The sequence below is a fragment of the Cygnus atratus genome, chromosome 1 (genome assembly GCF_013377495.2).
Source record: "Cygnus atratus isolate AKBS03 ecotype Queensland, Australia chromosome 1, CAtr_DNAZoo_HiC_assembly, whole genome shotgun sequence".
Taxonomy (NCBI): Eukaryota; Metazoa; Chordata; class Aves; order Anseriformes; family Anatidae; genus Cygnus; species Cygnus atratus.
Window position 1 is genome coordinate 66170878 of NC_066362.1, and position 18856 is coordinate 66189733.

An 18856-nucleotide genomic window follows, 5' to 3' on the forward strand; every position below is an offset into this window, starting at 1 on the left:
TAGATTGTTGTATGTAAATAGATTGTTGTATGAAAATAGTGCAGTTGTATTTCTCTTGTGAAAGACGATTGAGGGATCACATAGCAAAACTACTGATTCATTTTTAGGAAGACTGGAGCTCATAGTAGAGTCTTATGCAAAAGACTTGCCTCCAGTCCAACACTACTCAAGCAATTAGCTTTACAGTCTCCACAAGCTTGACTTCTAGCTTCACAGAATAGTTATTACAGAGAACCTACAAGTAGTAAGTCCTTATACACACAAGCACACTTTTCAAAGGCTGTTGCCAATCCTCCAGAGAGAAACTACAAGGAACTCCATACACACACGCATTTTTATTTTAATAAATAAAGTTTTACAGGCTCAGGCTTTTTTTTTTTTTTTTTTAAATCACATATACAGAACAGAAAATTGCCTGATCAAGTAACATGAATCAAACTACTAACCCTGGGAAGGAATGCATGCCCTCTGTAACACTGAAGACCTTAAATGAAAAGGGATTTCCCATGGGCAGCACAGTAATTTACGTCACAGATTGGACAACTTGAAAGAGGTGAGGCCAAAGCAAAGAGAGTGACCCTAAACGGACCACTGGTCTTTACAGGGCCACAACAGCGCAAGGAAAGCAAAGAGCCCAAATGCCTCCATTTTCTAGTGTCACTTTTGGATGAATACATGTCTTCACATCCTTTAAGCTATACATTCTAACCACAAGTGGAGAGGCTAAGCACAGCAGGTACGCGAAATTATTCCACTGAAGAAGAGATATTGGATGACACAGTAATGTTACATTTCAAGACTTCGAATTAGCAGATGCTTTTGCATCCCTTCGGTATGGCAGTGGAACAGATCCCACCTTCTCTTATAGAGGTTTAGTCCAAAAACTTCCTGTTGGCATTAGCACCAAAGAGAGCCACTCTGATTTCTGGCATCATCTGTTGAGGAAGAATACATCAGTTATATGCAATACTATTGCCGAGCATTCCTTGTTGCGGGCAGTTTGATAGCTAGGCTAGTCTTCTAAATTGAGAAGTCAATTCATTTGTGTTTTCTGAAGCCTTTATCTGATCACATATTGCCTGCTAGTCTATAAATTAAAGGACTACCTATACTGCATCACAAGGAAGAGATGCAAGATCTAGTAATTTCAGCTATAATACAAGGTTTCAGCCAACGTTTCTAGTACTCAAGCGGAATTCAGAAATTAAAGTTAAACTCAGTATTTCAACATCTTGACTGCAGTATAGTCATCAGTGTCTTTTGGTACCATAACTTCTAGATCTTTATGCTGATGCTTAGTCCAAAAGGTATCATTTTTGGGAAAAGCCATGTTTGTTGTAGAGAAGCACAAGCAGCAGGTAATTTGTTTCTTTCCATTCAAAAGTAACTTCTTGTCACCCATACTGAAAATCTGACCCCACACACTATTGGGACTGTTACCGTGCACTGAAAACACAAGGATTTAATTACAAGACAAAACTAGCTAATTACATCTTGTTCACCTTGGTTGTGAGAAAAACTCACCTGCTGAGCTACAAGGTCCAGCCGACTTTCCAGGGTGTTAGAAACCTTAATTTTACCATCACTGTTGTAAATTTCAACACCTCCAGCACTAGAAAGGGAAAGTAAACATAAAAGTCATGACAGCTATGATACGTCTCAAAGCTATAATTTGGCAGAGACATTACCCCAAATGAGTTCTTATAGAAAAGCCAGAGGTGTAGGTATTCATTTGTTAAATAAATAAATACATTTGATCCTGCCTTAATGAGAGTAAGCACAAAGTGATGCAGCAAAGTAGTAGTGCAGAGCATCTTCAGTTACTGGGTACCATAGCTACATACGAGGATACTCATTAGCATGATCTAAATACAAATAGCGCTATGAAATTTGTCACATCAAAACAGCTTCAGACTCTGTATTTTATTATTAATAGAACACTTTTAGGTTTTGGGAAGTGAAGAAGAGTGCTAGAAGCTTTGTTTGCTTGTTCATACATAAAAAAACGATCCCTGACTTTCAGAATATACAGTTTTGTTCCACGTTCTTTATCATACTATATGGAAATAAAGCCTTGCGAGACCTAACAGACACAAACCCCGTCAAGTCATTATGCTGCAACACCAAACATAATTCCTTATGACTCAGTTTGCTTCCTCTTGAGACAGAAAGCAGAGCTACATTTGCATTCTCCCTCTCTAAAGAAAAACAACAGTTAGTTAAGTTTCTACACACAGTTATTGTATACTTCAATACTGTGGAACAGGCTGGAGGTTGCACAAAACTTTTATTGACAGTTTTGACTGAGACAGTGCTTCTCTGGAGGAAGCTACAGAATCTGTACTTGATTAAGAGAAAGAAGTGCCAAATTCCACTAGAACAGCAGTAGACACTGCAGGGATATTACATACATAATTTTCCAAGACTGTCCTAGTAAGAGCTGTAGCTTGCAATTTAAGTTAGCACTCTCTATAAGGGACTCCCATTTTGCTTACATTTCCTCTGGCAGGAAGTTGTCTTGGTCAATGTGAATATCCACATCCCTTTTTGTGGCATTTTTGTAGATTGGAATGCTCTTCTGTATAGCAGCCTACGACACAAGATAAACCTCCAATTAACATTGATAAACAATAGCACATCGCTTGGATTTGGTTGCTTATTCATTTGTAGGAATTAAAATGAAGGAATTGGGGCTTTTTTTTTTTAATTAAGCAAATTTTAGTACAGCTTTTGAGCCAAAAACAATTGTTATTAATGCTGTAGCAATGTCTAAAGTTTCCTAAGTAATACCCAAGCAAGGAAATGATCCCTGACTTGAAGCACATACTTGCTGTCTTGCATTGTACCTGCAACAGAAGTGCAGCTTGAAAACATGCTTCAGTTGTTTTCCTGTCACACAGATGGGATCTGAGCAGCAAATATTTGCAATCAGGTCTCAGCCTTCATGAGCAAGGATACTGTCATAATTCTAGGTGTCTTACCTTAACCATAGGGAGATCTTGTTTCCTGCACCGAACGACTATTTTGGGCTCAAGCAGCTGGTAGAATCCCTGTACAAAAGATAACCGTTACAGTATCAGAAAACTGACATTTTAATTGTCTTAGAATTATTTAACTCCAAGAAAGGAAAGGAGCTGATCAATTTGAAAAACAAAACCTGACAATGTTAACTCATTTTAATGAGTTCTTTGCTTGCAAGTGCACCCCATGCAGACATTCTGAGAGGATGGCAATGATATCTGGGAGAGCCTGCAACTACAGATCACGTTTTTCTTGTGTTAGCTTAAAGTCTGGGATTCAAGTGCAACTAAACGTGTCTGTCACAGGAGTGAGTTGCTCAGATAATGTACATGTGTGTGTAAGGATCGTTGCTGTCCAACCAGAGTGTCAGCTTGCCAGCTTGCTCATTCTTGGAGAAGACAGGCTGCAATTTCAGGTGCCTGTTCTAATAATTCCAGCCTTGCAGTTCCTGTAGCAACATGCGAGTACTACAGTGGATCAAATCTAATGAGCCAAGACAGAAACAGCCAGCTTGCACGAACAAGACAGGTTTTTTTGATATACAGCAGCAGCAGACCTAAGTGTGACAAGGAAACAAAAATACTGAATTGGAAGCACCAGCTGGAAGGGAACACTATTAAGAACATTCTGTCATTAAACTACAGACAGGAGAGTTTGTGGCTGGTTTCTGTGAGTTTATGGCAAAAGGACTTGATCGTACCAGAGGGTGGCACTAGTGGTTGCACACGTGACCCTAGCCAACACTTACTAGATTTCCAGCAGTGAAGTTCCAGAGCTAGAGGATGGACTGGTAAGCAAAGCTTAGATTTATCTTTGTATGTGTCATGAATGCACACCATAATGTAGTAAATTTGTCACAGCCAGGACTAGCTTTGCAGGTAACTACTGACTTCTAGGCTTGAAGGAACAGCTTTAGTCAAAGGTGCATTTGAGCGACTCATTCCAACTAATTACGACAGAAGTTTAAAGTGTGCATCCTAAATGTGCATGTTACAACGTATGTGTGCACATCTGCAACCATTCTTATAATGGGAGCCAGCTGCTTGGTCTACTAGGTTCTATACCACAAAATAAACTGCAGCTTTATCTGCTCAGAATCTAAGATCAAAAGATATAGCAGAAGTGATGTTTAAAACTCAAAGATCATCCAGCAACTTTTGATCTAGATTCCAATACAACTGTAACATCTACAGTTGGTTATGTTTGAAGAAAGATGCACGGGAGGACAGAGCTGCAATCATCTATTTGGTACGATTTAAATATTTACCTGTAGAACTAGTCCATCCAGCAGTATTTGGTACCTGGCAGTATCCTTCACCACCTTGGCAAGTCTTAGCTTGGCCTCATTCAGCAAATCCTACATTCAGAAGAAAATCAGATCAGCAGAGCCCATCTGTTTGGCATTTGGTTTCATGCCTACCAACTTTCAGTACTCCTATTATAGCTATCACACCCTGCCAACACGTAAACGTACACTCCAGCTGGTGTTCATCCAAGCTAGACCTTCATCTATGTGCATGGCACAACATCCTTTCCAAACAGTTCCCCCCTCCCTGCCCTGATCCGAACCCAATATATCCAGACAACAATTCTTTCTTCATGAAAAAGGGGGACCTCGGTAGTAAAATGATGGTATTTATAACATTAATTCACACAAACTAAATACGTTATAAATGGTTGCCTAATGTTAACTAATATAGTTGTCCAAATAACTAACCTTTTCAGCTTTGTAGTCAAGTAAAGAAATCTAACCTATCTTTACACCTAACAACATTCAGGTTTGATATTTTTAATCATAAGTAAATGCAAGTAGAAACTCAAAATTGAAAGCTTATTTTTAATTTGAAGTAGTTGTTTCTGAATGTCTTTATTCTGCAAATCAACATCAGATGGGACTGAATTTTGAAGAAATTTGAATCGACTCAGAAAGCTCCTAGAACTGAACCATAATTATAATTACTTCAGATAAAGGAATTTTAAAATTTGGTATAAACCCTTCTTTACTGTCCTGTATTGTGGAGTTTAAGAGAAGAGTGCATGTTAACACAATCAGCAGTAAAATATAAGACTATCACAATTCAACTTCGCGGTCAAATCTAGTTATACTGTCCACTCTAGAATAACACAGCATTTCTGGAAGTGCTCCTCTCTATTGTTCACAAAGGAGGCGAAAGATCTGATAAGGGAAGAAAGAGGTAGCAGCATGTGACTTCAAAGGTTTTAAAATAAGGAAGAGTGTTATGCATTACTCAGAAGCATGAGGTTGAGTCAGCTGATAAATGAGGAAGAGATTACCCAGCAGAGACTATCACAATAGAGTTAGCTCTTTAGCCACCCACTTTTCTTCCCACTGTAAATACAATTAAAAATTTGAAACTAGGTTTGAAGAACCAATAAACTGGCCATTTTCTTTTGCTAACTCTCCTTTTTCATAGCAGCATTGACTCGAGCAACATTACCATTTTTTTTAATACTTGGTTTCTACAGGTCTTGCAGTTTTTCCAACAGCTCAACAGCACCATCTAGCTAAAATACAGAACACTCAAACTGTTTCTGAGACAGGATAAGAAAAGCAGTGACAGGAAACCTGCAAGCTGTATAATAAGCAAAATGAGAATACACTACACGTGGTGTAAGGCTAAACTAAGACTAAAGGTAGCCTGCTCTGGTAAATGATCACTCACCCTACTCATGCACACACAGATCAGTCACCCACTAAAACAAGAAGCAAACCTTTCCATATACTAGGGGCCACTAAAGGTGACAGAAAAAAAAACAGTGAGTGGTGTTTTAAACCTACTTGCTTAAGCCACACCAGCTTTAATGAACAGATGTTACATCATGCAAACAGAACTTCAAGTTCCACAAACCGTGCAAGAGGTTTCTGTTCTTTAATGAAATAAGCTATTGTCTAAATGATACATACAACTAGTAAGTGCAATGCTCTTGGCAGAGAGCTGGATTTCCCAAAAAGAACAGGCAATAGAAACTGAAAATAAGCTAAAGCAGATTAGTAAAGCCAGACTAAATCTTTAAAGACTTTTCAGGTTAACTGGGAAAGCTAGCTAACATATGTTGAAGCAAATATTACTCAATCACAAATCATATTTTTCTTTAGAATATGGATAAGATCATTTCCCAACAGATGGTAGGAATAGAACCTCTGTGTCTTTACTACAAAGATACTCACTGCAATAAGGTCATCCCTTGCCTTGAGGACCTTCAGTCTTGCCTGATTCATCAGGTTGGACATCTGACTGCAAGTTTCATGACAAAGTTGAATCAGTCCATCAGACTTTAAATGTTGGAGTTCTGTCAGTGTTCAACTGTATATTTTACATTTAAAGATAACAATACCACCCTGTTTAATAACAAAGCCTGTTCAACCGTCTGAACCTGTTTCCGAATCCATGCAAACGATTATAATGCAGAACCCCATACTGCACTAGACCCACCAAAACTAAACCTAACACAATCATTTCTCCCACAGTAATAAACCAGGGTAGAGTTTTAGACATTAACCACACAAAGAAAAATGAAAGATTCTTTCACCACACCTCCTACCAGTTATACTATTGTAGCTCACCCTGGATAATTACTCCCCAGAAGAATTAGAACCTCACAATTAGAGCTCAATACATTAGCTACAATTTGCCCATGTGCAAGGGAAAAATGGTTTTATATGAAATTAGTAATAAAATGAGAGCTCAGGCTCTGAAGCCAACCATCTAACCGAAGTAACTTACATTTTTTTCTGCTGTTCAATTTGTTTCTCCTTCTTTTCATAATACTCCATGATTTTCAGCCTCTGTGTCTGAACAAGGCGACCCTTCTCGATGTTGAATTCTTCTTCTGCCTACAGTAAAAATTAAATAACTGAAGCGGAAATTGATTCCCTGGGCTGAAAAAAACAGAATCAAATGAAATGGCCATGCTTTAAGAATGCATTTACAGATAAGGTAGGGTGATACAATTTATGGTTCCACATAAACAAAGCATTTCAACCAACACGCAAGCCAAAGGGAACTCAGTATGTGTCCCACTGAACTTCTGAGCTCAAACCTTGCTAAGATACACTTTTTTCATCAGTATATCTCTGTTGATTAACATGTTTCCTTGCACTATTTATTCCTCAGGCATACAATTACAAAACAGATACAGTATGCACTGTCAGGAAATACAATTCATTCTATCTGAGCTCCAGGCATGATTTTTTTTCTTTTTAAACAGAATTAGTCTCATTTCTGTCCACAAGAGGTTCTACCTAAAATAACCCAGCCAGCGCTTGGAGTCCACAAAGTATGTTACTATAAGTAATTCTTAATTCTTACACAAGGAGACTGACAGTATAGCTATTACGTTTTCATAAAACCTAGCCCGTTAGCATATGAAACCACAAACACATGGGAAGTTTTCTTATACCGTAGTATCCAATCTCAACTTCTGACTTGTCTTTGGAGATAAACAGCAATACCTGATTTAGAACTTATTAAACAGTTCTGCTGATCAAAAAGTTTATGGGAGATAAAAATTAATAGTAATACATCTTGCTTGTACTGGACTCAGCATATATTTTAGTGTCAGTATAATGCAGATTGTTAGGGTCATAAGGCACCATTACTCCTACTTCAATGAACAACCATATTCTATCACCAGGTTAATATCAAACTCATTGTCTTGTGGTTTAGCCTAAGTGAAGAACTCCACAAAGAGTTCAACTTGTGCCTTAAATATAAATTTATGATGTAGTTTCCCAGGACACCTACTAAAACACACCTAGAAGGAAGTCTGCAGGTGGCTACACAGGTTCAGGTACAGTTATGAAAGAGTTTACAAAACAAGCTTTCATCAAAACAATTCAGACAGTTTAACTTTCACCTTTTTCATTTTTGTGCATGAACGAACATTTGTGCTAGATTATTAGCATCCTCGCTTCAATTTCTTACTAATGTCTCTGCCTAACATGCTATGGAAATCAAGCAAAAATTAGAATTATAAACAGGAGGTAGGGAAAGGTGTTCCACTTACTTTAGTCTATTCACATTACCCTTCAGTGCTCCTGGTTGTGTGAAAACAGTGAGTGAACGTGGATAGGAATAAATTCACATTTAAGAACCACGAAGAAAACTTGGACAAAAGGGCAGATCCAACTCAGTAGTTTTGTTCTGATTTCACAGAAGTTAGCAAACATTAACTTTATCTGGTAGCACCATTTTTGCTATATAATAACTGAATGCAAAGTAAATTGTACTTTACAGAAATGTTCTAAGACTGCTCAGACTGCAACTATTAAACCAGGATGTCAGAGGCAGTTCTCCTTTTGCACTTACTGACATTGAACTTCCATTTTTACCTTTGCATCTATTTCTTCAGCCTTTTCATTGGCTTCCTGTTCAATGAAAGCCATCATATGCTTGATCTGTAATAAGAGAGAAAACATTTTCTGTTGGAAAGGATATTGATGGGAAGAAATATATTCCCTGCAGCACCAGTTGATCAAGACCACATCAAGTATATCACATGCTGCTTTAGAGAGAGATACACACTAACAAGTTCAGCTTGAAGAAACTTTTTGAAAGCATCCTGAAACACTTTTATAAAGCACAGGTCAAAGAGCTCAAAGACAGGGAAACCAATTATACTAAGTTCTGCTTATTTATCTTATTCCATTCTGTGACCAGGCTTAAATTTAGGTTCAAACCTAGAGCACTGCCCAACCAAATGGCAACTTTTAACTGTACAGCCATTTCCAAGTGCAGATGGAGCGAACCGTACACTCAAGTGGACCATGAAACCCTCCTTTTTGCTCGCACTTAGTGGTGAGACACTTTTCAATCTGGTCTGAATAAACTTGCATGAAAGATTCTATTCATATAATCTCATATATAATTCATACAATCTGAAATGAGACATTTTAAAGAGATAAGACAGGTGCCAATTTGATTACTGAACCAATGCGCTGACAGCACCATGCCCATATAAACTAAAAACCAGAAGTGAACAGACAAGCGGAAGATTTTAGGCATGTACAGTGGAAGAAGTGAATAATAGTATCTACATCCTCAAAATCAGGTGAACAATTTTTATTTTAATTCCAGTTTGCAACACTTCTAAGTGTGAGTCTACCTCAAGGTCAGTTTCTTATCCCACTTGTCTGATCTGATGGCTGATCAAATCAAGCTTTAGATCTATCTGCATTTCAGAAATGACAAGAGAGGCAGATAAAACATGTAAATAATTTCACTGAATACCCTGGTGTGGAAGGAAACTAAGGACTTTTCTACAGCAGCAGTAACCCTTCTATTACTGAGTGACTTCCTCCAGTTTAGTTTCCAAATTTTGGAAGAGTACTTTAAACAGTTTCAGATGTTCAAGAAATGTCCTCTGTATAACAAAGCAGAATAGGATGGAAGCAAGGTGGTATGTCATCTGTTTTGCCATGTCTGGTGAGACCGAACATTGTTATTCCTTTCGCAGTCTGTTGTACTGAAATCCCGTTTTGTTCTTCATAGGAATGAAAAGAGATATTAAGTGAGGCTTCCAGACCTAAAGATATTAGATGTAACAATCGATTAAACACTGTTGACGGAAGAAAGCAAGTAAATCTAAGAGTGATAAACAGAGATGATTTTCAATGTGAAAATTAGTGAAAGCACCATGGTCAGTAGTTAAGACTTCAGAGGATCATCTGGTAGGTTCATACCGGGATTTATGCACATGTAGAACTGTGGTGCTATCAGCAGCATTCTCTTTTCCAGTCAACAGGATCACCCCAGGTTCAATAGTGCAACAACAGGCAAGTTGCAGGTGTGAAATTCTATTGGCACTGGGTGTTTAGTGTATCCACAGATCCTGAAATAACCTTTGAAGTTCACACCCACGGCAGCTGAGCAAGACCACAGCAAGTCACCTTTATTTTTATAATCTTCATGGGAGAGGAAGTAAAAAAATACAAGCAGCAAGCGTTCCAAATAAAATGCAAGGGAATGTAACGCCACAATTCTCCTTTTGGAGATAGATGACCTACTGATTTTACTTTCAATGTGATGCTTCCTTGCCAAGAGACTATGTTTACTGAATGAGAAAGTGAGACACGAAGCACTTCTGATGCAAAGGACATGTAGAACTTGGCAGATCTGCCCATCACCTGCAGGAGCCCCACTGGCCAGCACCGACTGGATCCGTGCAGCCTTTAACAGCGCACGCCGTCTTCAGCCTGGCTAGGAGCAGTTTTTTAGGCAGGGGCCCTGTTTACTGTCAATAAGGACAGAGTGCCCTCACCCAGGGGGAAGCGTCCGCAGCCGGCCTTCAGCCCTGGAAGTTTCCATCACAGGAGCTGCTTTGCACTGCTCTGCTTGGGACACAGAACTGAAAAGGGCATCTGAGAGCTGAAGGCCACACAAAAGGGCTAAGCGACCGCTAATTTGGTTTAGGATAGATGTGTAGAAAAGGTGAAAAAGCCTTAAAGAGAAATATCCGAGATGGTATGTATGCAGGGTAGTGCATTTATCTGCCTGGAAGCACAGTTAAGCACTGTGGATGGTACAGATGACCACTCACGTGCCCTCTCGTTATGATCTGGCAATAACACACCCTCAAAAGGCTTCAGTTGAAGTTTATCAGTGGACGGCCAACCAACCCCACCAAGGAAAAATAAAATAAAAACCCACTTTCTTCATCACCCCCCTTTCCCACCGAGATCCCCGTGTAAAACCTCTCCCCCCGCCCCCGTTTCGGAGCTGGGCCCGAACCCCGTCCCCCCGCCCCCAGCAGCCCCCCAGGCCCCCACCTGCTTCTGGACGTCGGCATCGCTGAGCGCCATGGCGGCGGCGGGCGGCGGGGAGCCGGCGGGGCTGCGGGGAGCCGGCGGCCAACGCGAACCGAACCGAATCGAATCGAATCCGGTTCGGGTCACGGCTGCCACCGCCGCGTCGCTCCGCCCCGCCCGCTCCGCTCCGCCAGGCCAATTGGAGCCCCGGAGCCCGCTGGCGTCACGGGGAGGGGCGGGGCTTGCGGCCGTGCGCTGCCATGTCGCGCCGGCTCCCGGTCGCCATCTTGTGGTGGGTGCGGGACGCCCTGCCCCGCTCCCGGCTTGGGGGCGCTTCGTGGCCGGCGGAACAGAAATATTTACCGTGCTTCCGTTAAGAAACGAGCTGCTTCCGAGAAAAATTAATTTAGTCTCTCAAGTCAAATTAAACACTGAGAGAAGCGTGCTTAGAAAACCCTGAAGTGTTGTGTGTATGTGTTTTTTTTTTATTTTTTTGCAATGCCTTAGGCTCATCATAGGAGGCTCTCGGTATCTCAAGGTCACTTTCAGCTGCCAGCTGTGTAAAGTTGGGAAATACTATTTATGAAATCTCACATTTTTCAGGTTTGGACTGGCATTTTTCAGGTTTGGACTGGCAGCAAAGCTGTCCTTCATGTGTGCCTGAGATGCGGTGTAGGATTAACGAGCACAAAGAGAAAACCCCAAGGCCACAGGGAGTCCTCGTGAGGGGAAGGACTGGGTTACTGAGTGGGGTGTGAGGTCAGGGGCTTTGGGGGTGTTTTATGGGAAGCGTTGTGATGGGGCCTCTGGGGCTGGGCGCACTTTCTAGGGTTAGCGACTGCAGCACCAGTTTCATTACAGTACACTGGGGGGGGTCACAGCCTCTGTATTATCGCCTCCTGCCATTTTCCGATCGAGAACGACTCAGGACCATTTCCACATGATGTGCTGACTCATCTGGGTTTCGTTACTGCTTCTGTGTTCACTTTATGACAAGTTTTAAAGCAACCTCTGTCACCTGTAATAAATAGTACATGTTGACTCTGACTGGCTGGACGCTTCTGTTTGCATTCTGCGGGCACATTTCACCGGAGCAAACCACACTGTGCTTTACACACCAGCTTCACGCGTCGTGTGCGCCACATCCACGCTTCCCCCGGCTTATTTCTGCTTGCTCAATTTCTCACGAGCCCTTTTCCCCTCGGCATGAAGCACGCATTACACAAACACCCGTAACTTTCATCTCAGCGAGCCCCAAACCCTCTAACTCCCACCCGCGTAACCGCTCGCAGCGCAGTAACGCAAGGCGCCGCCCCCCCGGGGCAAGCCCCCCCATCGCGGCCCGGCCCCGCTGCCGCTGCGTCATTCCCCCCCTCCCCCCGGCGCATGACGCGGCCGCGCAGCCCGCCCCACGCCGCAGAGGACGCGCGCGCCGTGACGCGGCGGCCCCCGCCCCTCCATCATGGCGGCGGCGGCGGCAAATTAGGGCCGAGCCCTCACCGCCCGGCGCGGGCGTTCGCCCCCTCACCCCCCCGCCCCCCGCAGGCGGCCTCCGGCCCGGCCCGGCCCGGCCCCGCCCCCTCCGCCGCCGCCGCAGGTGAGCAGGGGCCGGGGGCGGGGCGGTTTATTGGCGTGCGTTTATTTCTGTGTTTGCCGCCCCCTCCCGCAGCGGTTATGGGGGGGGGGCGGCCATTACCCGGTGCCCGGGTGTTGCGGGGCTCGGGGGTGTCGTGGCGGGGCGGGGCGGCTGGGGAAAATGGGGAACCCGTACACTCCTGGGCTAGTTCCTGAAAGACATGGAGCTATTTGTCTAGAAACTTGCTTAATTAACGTTTCCTTTTACAGTCAGCTAATGCCCCTGCCCAGGTCAAGGGCTGCGTTGTTTTCCAGTATTTGCGCCCGTTAAGTGCCGCTGGAGGATCAGTAATGGACACGTTATCGATCCCTTTCCAGCAGGGATTGGCACGTTTCAACCCCGTCGTCCTCGGTTTATTAAAAACAATCTCTTAGTCATAGCGGCGTGTATTGCTGGAAGAGCACGCCGAGGGATTCGTCTGCCAACCTGGTCGCGGTCGGGTGCTCTGGAAGCCCTACCTGCTCTGTGAGGTGTGGCGGGAGGCAAAGTGCTGCGCGGCTGGACGAGCCCGCGCACGCAGGTCTCGCCCGAATCCCTTCACAGCCCTCCTGGTAAGGCTGCGGGGCGCCCGAGCGTTTCCCATGGTGTTGGTGCGGGGTGTGGTTATGTAGCTGCATGTCCTGCAAGCGACTCTCTGAAATGGGGTGCGTGTGAATAAAGAGCACCGTGTGAACGTGAGGCTGTAGGGGAGAGTGGATACGGTGGACCGAGAGAAGCGGGAGTGAGGTTACCTGCTACAGGGACTGGTATCAGGAAGATGACCCAAACCCGGGAGTGTTTCAGTGGCATGCTTCCCTAAAACAATTTGAACTCCGGCGGTTTTGTTGCCTCCCTCAACCTTGCTGTCTGTGCTTGGGTGAACGCTCGCTGACCGAGAACACACGTACGTTGAAATAACTTTCCAGCAGCGGGACGTACTCTGAGCAGCGGTCTGGCATGAGTCTGTAGCTGGTAAGTGAGGCTCAGTGTCCCGGGCCATAGATGGGAACTGCTTCCAGCCCTGGAATGACTGTTTTCAAGTGGGGCTCGCTACAGTCATGATGATGTGGTGGTGGTGTTTTAAAGAAGGCAATCTCTGCCTGTGCTGTTGTTTTTGGAACTGGTCTTAGTGCACCCGATAGAAACTGGTAGCGGTATTGACCACCTGGTATTTTGCGTATAAACGAAATAATTTGTAAGGTTACAGCTCCAAACTCATAAAGCAAGTCCCTCATCTGCTGCAGTCAAATAGATGTGCAGTAGTCCTTAGTGGCAGTCGGCGAATTGTTCCGCTGGTCAGCGTCATTGCATTTTGGTTGTTGAACGATGCACAGTAAGCGTAGCTTGGGGCACACTAGGATTTTTCAGGAGAGGACTGAAACACAGCTGGGCCCCCTCACTAAGGGATTATATTCACCGTGTTCATTGGTAGATTTGCATTGCCCTTTATCCAACGTGTAACTCTCCTGTGGATTAGGATGTGACAGATTGTGCGAGGAAATGTCAGTCTGACTGAAACTCCCATGCTCGGGTCAGTTGAGGAGCTCAGCCCACATAAAACAAATAACAGCAGGGCTGGAGGAGTAAAGAGCTAAGTGATCTCAAACAAGTGTAGGTTCTTCTCCCCCAAGGGTGCAGGAATTAAGAAAGGTGATTTTTTTTTTTGTAGTAAATAATTAATAATATTTTTGAGCTTTTTTTTAAGAGGCAATAAATAAATCTGTTTAACCAGAAGTAGCTCCCTTGTACTTGGTTTGAAGGCTTATGTATTCTTACGGTGCCTTGTTTCCCCTGCTCCATTACACCTCCCAGACAAGCGTTTGTCTTATTCTCTTAAACAGTTTCTGGACTCTTTTCCATTTTGTTCCACTAATGGAAAGCTCTCCTTCCTCTGGTCTGGTGTTTCAAGCTGTGTGTGTCCTGTTCTAAACCCACTCATTCCTGAAAAATGGTCTTTTCTGCAATATTTACAGTATCTGAGTCAGTATTTGTCTACTTCTTTTTGAAAACAAAAATAATCATTCACAATTTAAAATGAGTAATTCAGTTATTTCATTGTGGGCTCCTCTCAAAGGAAGATCAGCAATTCTGAAGTACATTTCCAGTCTGATATGGTTTTACGTGAAGCTTAAGACAGTTCTTCCATTCAAGTTCCTTAAGTCTTCCTTGTCATTTCAGTATAAAAGTACCTCTCCAAATACATCAACCAAACTGGTCGCTTTTTTTTTTTTTTACGTCTGAAGCTTTTTTTCTCCACTCTTTCCCAGGGAAACATTAGACACTATTTAAATAAGTTGTGGTCTGATTCTCTTTCTCTCTCCCCCTCCCTCCCTCCTGCTCCCCCCCCCAGAGGTGCTGAGCTAAGCATGCCAAAATTTTCATGAATTAGGCCTCATTGTTGTACGTGGATCACTGTGCTGATACGGAGTTTCATTCTTGTTTTGATAGACTGTATTTTTTTCCTTTCATTCTCTGTGTTGATTTGAAATTCTGATTTAAAGAATGGTGTTTGTTATGTATTCAGACCTGTTCTTTGATGCACAGCGTAGTGTCTGGATTTCTGTGGCCCACCCACAGGCTGCCTCTTCCCAGATAGGTCTGTTAGTTGCCTTGAAGGGCTCCCATTCATTTTGTAGGCATCGCAGGAAGTGCCTTGGTTTCAGGACTGTGGATCTCTGCTGAACAAAACAAAGCTGTAGTGGGGAGCTTTCGCTTTTTGCTGAATGGTATCTTTTACATCTGGTGCTGTGGTGATCACAGCTGTTGATCTGCTCTGAAGAACACATCTATTGTTTATGATCCTATCGTCTCCCAAGCAGTTGTTGTTTCCAAATCTCCCATCTTTATTAAAATCTCAGTTTGTGACAGCGGCTGAAGGGTAGCTGTATATTGTAGAAAAGCTGTGTTTATCCTCTGCTATAGCTGCTTATGTTTCTGAAGCATGATACATTGAGCGTTGGCTTAAAGTTTTAACATTGGTTCTTTCCTGTGTGAATGACTACTTCAGTTCAAGCTGTAGCAAAGACTGAAGTGACCCTTCCTGGTGAAGCATTTCAAGCATTTTGAAATACATGAGAAGAGGCAGAGCTTCCCAAAGCATAGTCTTCATGAAAGAGTCCTCCTGTTTTCAATACTGAATGAGTTTCAGAAAGTAGAGTTACTGAAGATTAAGGAATGCTTAGCCAATTTTCCACCAACTCTTTTCCTGTTAGAGCTTTTAGTTTGACAGACAATTTTTCTGTGCCAAGCTACCTACTCACAAGGTAATGATGCTGCAGTGTAGCTGAGGCTCTGTTTATGCTCAGTAAGGAGTTGTGCTGCTGTTAAGCTGGATTCCTTTCCAGGGAGGAGGGGAGTTAAAAGTTAGCCTACAAATTTTGCATAGCTGAACAGATCAATATTTTTCTTTTGCTTGCTCTGTTTATTATTATGATTGTTTTTCATCTTGAGGTTTCATTTGCCATTTGCACTTTGGTTTGGGAACCTTGTTCTCTCTTAATATCAAGGCATTTCCAGTATAATCAGGAGCCCTCTTGGGATGTTCCAGTTTACGTTCTATGTACCTATAGGGTTTTTCTCATCCTCACTGCTTTAAGTTGTAAACTTGGCTTAAGTATTTCTTATAAACACAGCTGCACTCTGACACTTGTAAACTCTGTAGCTCTTTCTGTGTGTGTGAAGTATCTGCTCTGTAGAATGAACACTTGTGTTGGCCTTTCAGTTAGGCATCCCTTCTGATGGCCAGGTGTGAGCTACTACTACTTGTTTGGGACTGACTCTTTGAAGTGACGGAGAACTTAATTTTGAAAATTCATCTGCAAGATCCAGTTACTGTTTGTTACTTGATGTACCAAGTTGGTTGGAAGTAGTTATCCAGACTCTTCCTAATATCAACATGCCTTAGCTCCTTATTAGTCTCAAACTTTGTTTCGGTCAATTGTATAGCTTTTTTTCCTCACTTATGTTGGCTTCTGAGTTTTTTTTCTTTTTTTCCCCTTGTCTTTTATGTTTTTTTTAATTATTATTTTTTATTACTTTTTTCTCTTTGCCTTAGTTTTTCCTGATGTTATTTGCATGTCTGAAGAAGCAACTAAACAAATAATGAAACTGGGAAATTCTTTGACCAGACGTTGCTGTTAGATACAGATTTCTGTTTTAAGAGTTTTAATGTCTGGGTGAGAAATCCAGGACACATGACCATCTGTTCTTCCAGTCCCTACAATGAATGTGGCATTTCTTGTGTTGACCATGTGTTTTCCATTGCTGTTGGAACAATAAAATGAATTGGAGACAATCGTGGTTGAGATAATTGACACTTTTTCTGCGTTAAAATGCTTGAGCATCATAATACAGAATTTGAGAAAACAGAGAATTGGAAAAGTACTCATCTGAGGCTTAGGGGAGGGGAGATTCCCCTGAAGCTGATGTTTTTACTCTCAGTTGTAGTTAACTGAGGCTTCAGAATCCTTAAAACCTCTTTGCACGGCTGCGTGCATATATTTGTATGTGGTTGAGTTGGGAGGCATTTAAAAGGCCAACACATGGCGAGGAACTATTTAATTTGCTTTAATGTGAGAGTATGTATGCCAAGCAGGAGTGAGAAATTCCACTGCTAACAGCAGTCAGACAGGGCCCTAGACTTGAGGGCATTTGGTTTTACTCTGCATAGTTCTTATTAAAATGAGAATGCATAGGATATCAAGGCAAAACTCTGGATATTACTTCATGATTGTTACGTAATTCCTTGTTATGTACGAGTTCATGACCCATTGCAACTTTTTTAAAAACAACCCAAAAAAGACCTCACTGTATTTTTTCCTTACAGTTTTCATCAGTAACCCAGAGAAAACCCTACGTGCCCAATAAGAGCACTGACACATTGCAAGCCAACCTGATGGCGTCCTCTACTGCTGTGCCTGTAGGATTTCACTATGAAACAAAATATGTAGTTCTCAGCTACCTGGGGCTTTTATCACAAGAGAAGCCACAGGAGCATCCTCCTGCTTCAACTCAAGGTAATATCTACATATTTATGCATTTACGTGTACCTATTTACATAAACTATTTTTGCAATTAGTTCCTAATTGTGTTATTCCATTAAAATAATGGGAAGAGATGCTGATGGAAACAGATGTTTTATTTAGATTGCTGTTTTATTTTGAGTTATGCCAGGGCTGATCAGTGTTTATGAAGCAAATAAGTGGTTTTGTTAGTTGTCTTCAGATTAGGAAGGATAGATATGGATTATCTTTATTGAGCAATTTTGAGAATCAGGCCATGTTTGCTTTTTTGGAGGCAAGTAGAATTAAACAGGGGTGAGGTGGTGTTTACCAGCATAAACTTGGAGTGACTACTTAAGCAATCTCATGTACTAAATAGTTTTGCCCAATTATGTTAACGCTTCTGTTGTTGTCAGTCAGTGGTAGCGTAGAGATGTGAGACTTAATCTGGCCTACACTCCATCTATTTATTCATTTATTTTTAAGGAGTCAAGGACTGCATGGAGTCAGATGTTTCTTCCAGAACTAGTTTATACATACAGGAGGTTAAGCAGAATAAAAGAAGTTTGATAGATGGTGTTTCATATTCTAGGTAGTAAGACTTCATTTATTTTGTGTTGGCAAACACTTAAACAACGTTGTTTGTCAAGATTGTTTTGGTTGCTTGTCAGTTCTTGATGATGTTTCAATTGCTACTAGTTCCTGTGATTCAGAACTTATTCTGATGAAGGCATATTTAAAAAAAAAAAAAAAAAGGAAAAAAAGACAGTCTTCAGAATATTTTTTTCTTGAGCAAGCATTTGAGAAAGTATGCTGTCGTTTACTGAAGTTATCTGTTATGAACTGAGAAATGCCTGAAAAGTGAGCATCAAAGATATGACAGAAATAATGTTATCAGTTTGGCACTATAGCATATAGTGTGTACTGGTTATATTATTTATAGTGTAAAACTAAACTTTATACGTTTAAGAAATGTCTGTTTCTTCCACTTTGACTGCATCTGCAGTCCATGAAAGAAGAGGCACCTTCGTGCCAGCATGCTGTTTCATAAAACCATTTGCTGGAGAAAGTACTCACTTTAGTAATAACATCTCATTCTGAACAGCCTATCTGGGATAAGTGGTCTATAACTGATAATGTATCAAGTAAGTACAGAGCTACATTGTGGAAGAGTCTGCTTCCTTCTGTAAGTGCAAGGTTCAGAAAGGAAAATTAGTCTTAAGGCTTTCTTTTTATAATTTGGCTCTTGTTACCTTTGAAATGTTTGAAAATTGTGAGGAAGCACTTTGACAGTTCCTTAGTACTGAAACCTCTAGGAAATATTTGAATTAAAGAGCAATAATAAAACTATAAAGACGAAGCTACAAATGCCTAAATAAAAAATTTATTATCAGTTAAGAGGACTTTTAAGCTCTTAAGTAAAGATAACAAATATACTTTTCAGATACTATT

General features: G+C 41.8%; 2 protein-coding genes across 5 annotated transcripts in view; one reads left to right on the top strand and one right to left on the bottom strand.

The window, feature by feature from the left end:
• Positions 1-316: 316 nt before the first annotated feature.
• ATP6V1E1 (ATPase H+ transporting V1 subunit E1) lies at positions 317-10976 on the bottom strand. The gene is made up of 9 exons (XM_035550865.2): positions 10811-10976; positions 8375-8440; positions 6768-6877; positions 6212-6278; positions 4289-4378; positions 2982-3050; positions 2496-2590; positions 1525-1612; positions 317-935 (listed from the first exon to the last, which is right to left on the bottom strand). Exons 1-9 carry the CDS (start codon positions 10841-10843, stop codon positions 873-875), a joined length of 681 nt encoding a protein of 226 aa, XP_035406758.1. The 5' UTR covers positions 10844-10976; the 3' UTR covers positions 317-872.
• A 1230-nt stretch (positions 10977-12206) lies between these two features.
• The window catches only part of BCL2L13 (BCL2 like 13), a 41016-nt gene continuing 34366 nt past the window's right edge, over positions 12207-18856 (top strand). Inside the window, exons 1-2 of one of the 4 annotated variants that reach the window (XM_035550757.2) lie at positions 12207-12386; positions 17230-17419. In XM_035550757.2, the coding sequence (XP_035406650.1) occupies positions 17299-17419 (121 nt within the window). In that variant the 5' untranslated portion in view covers positions 12207-12386; positions 17230-17298. Of the gene's footprint in view, positions 12977-13263; positions 13377-16726; positions 17420-18856 lie in introns of those variants that run through there. The other 3 variants (XM_035550756.2, XM_035550758.2, XM_035550760.2) reach the window with 3 other exon arrangements.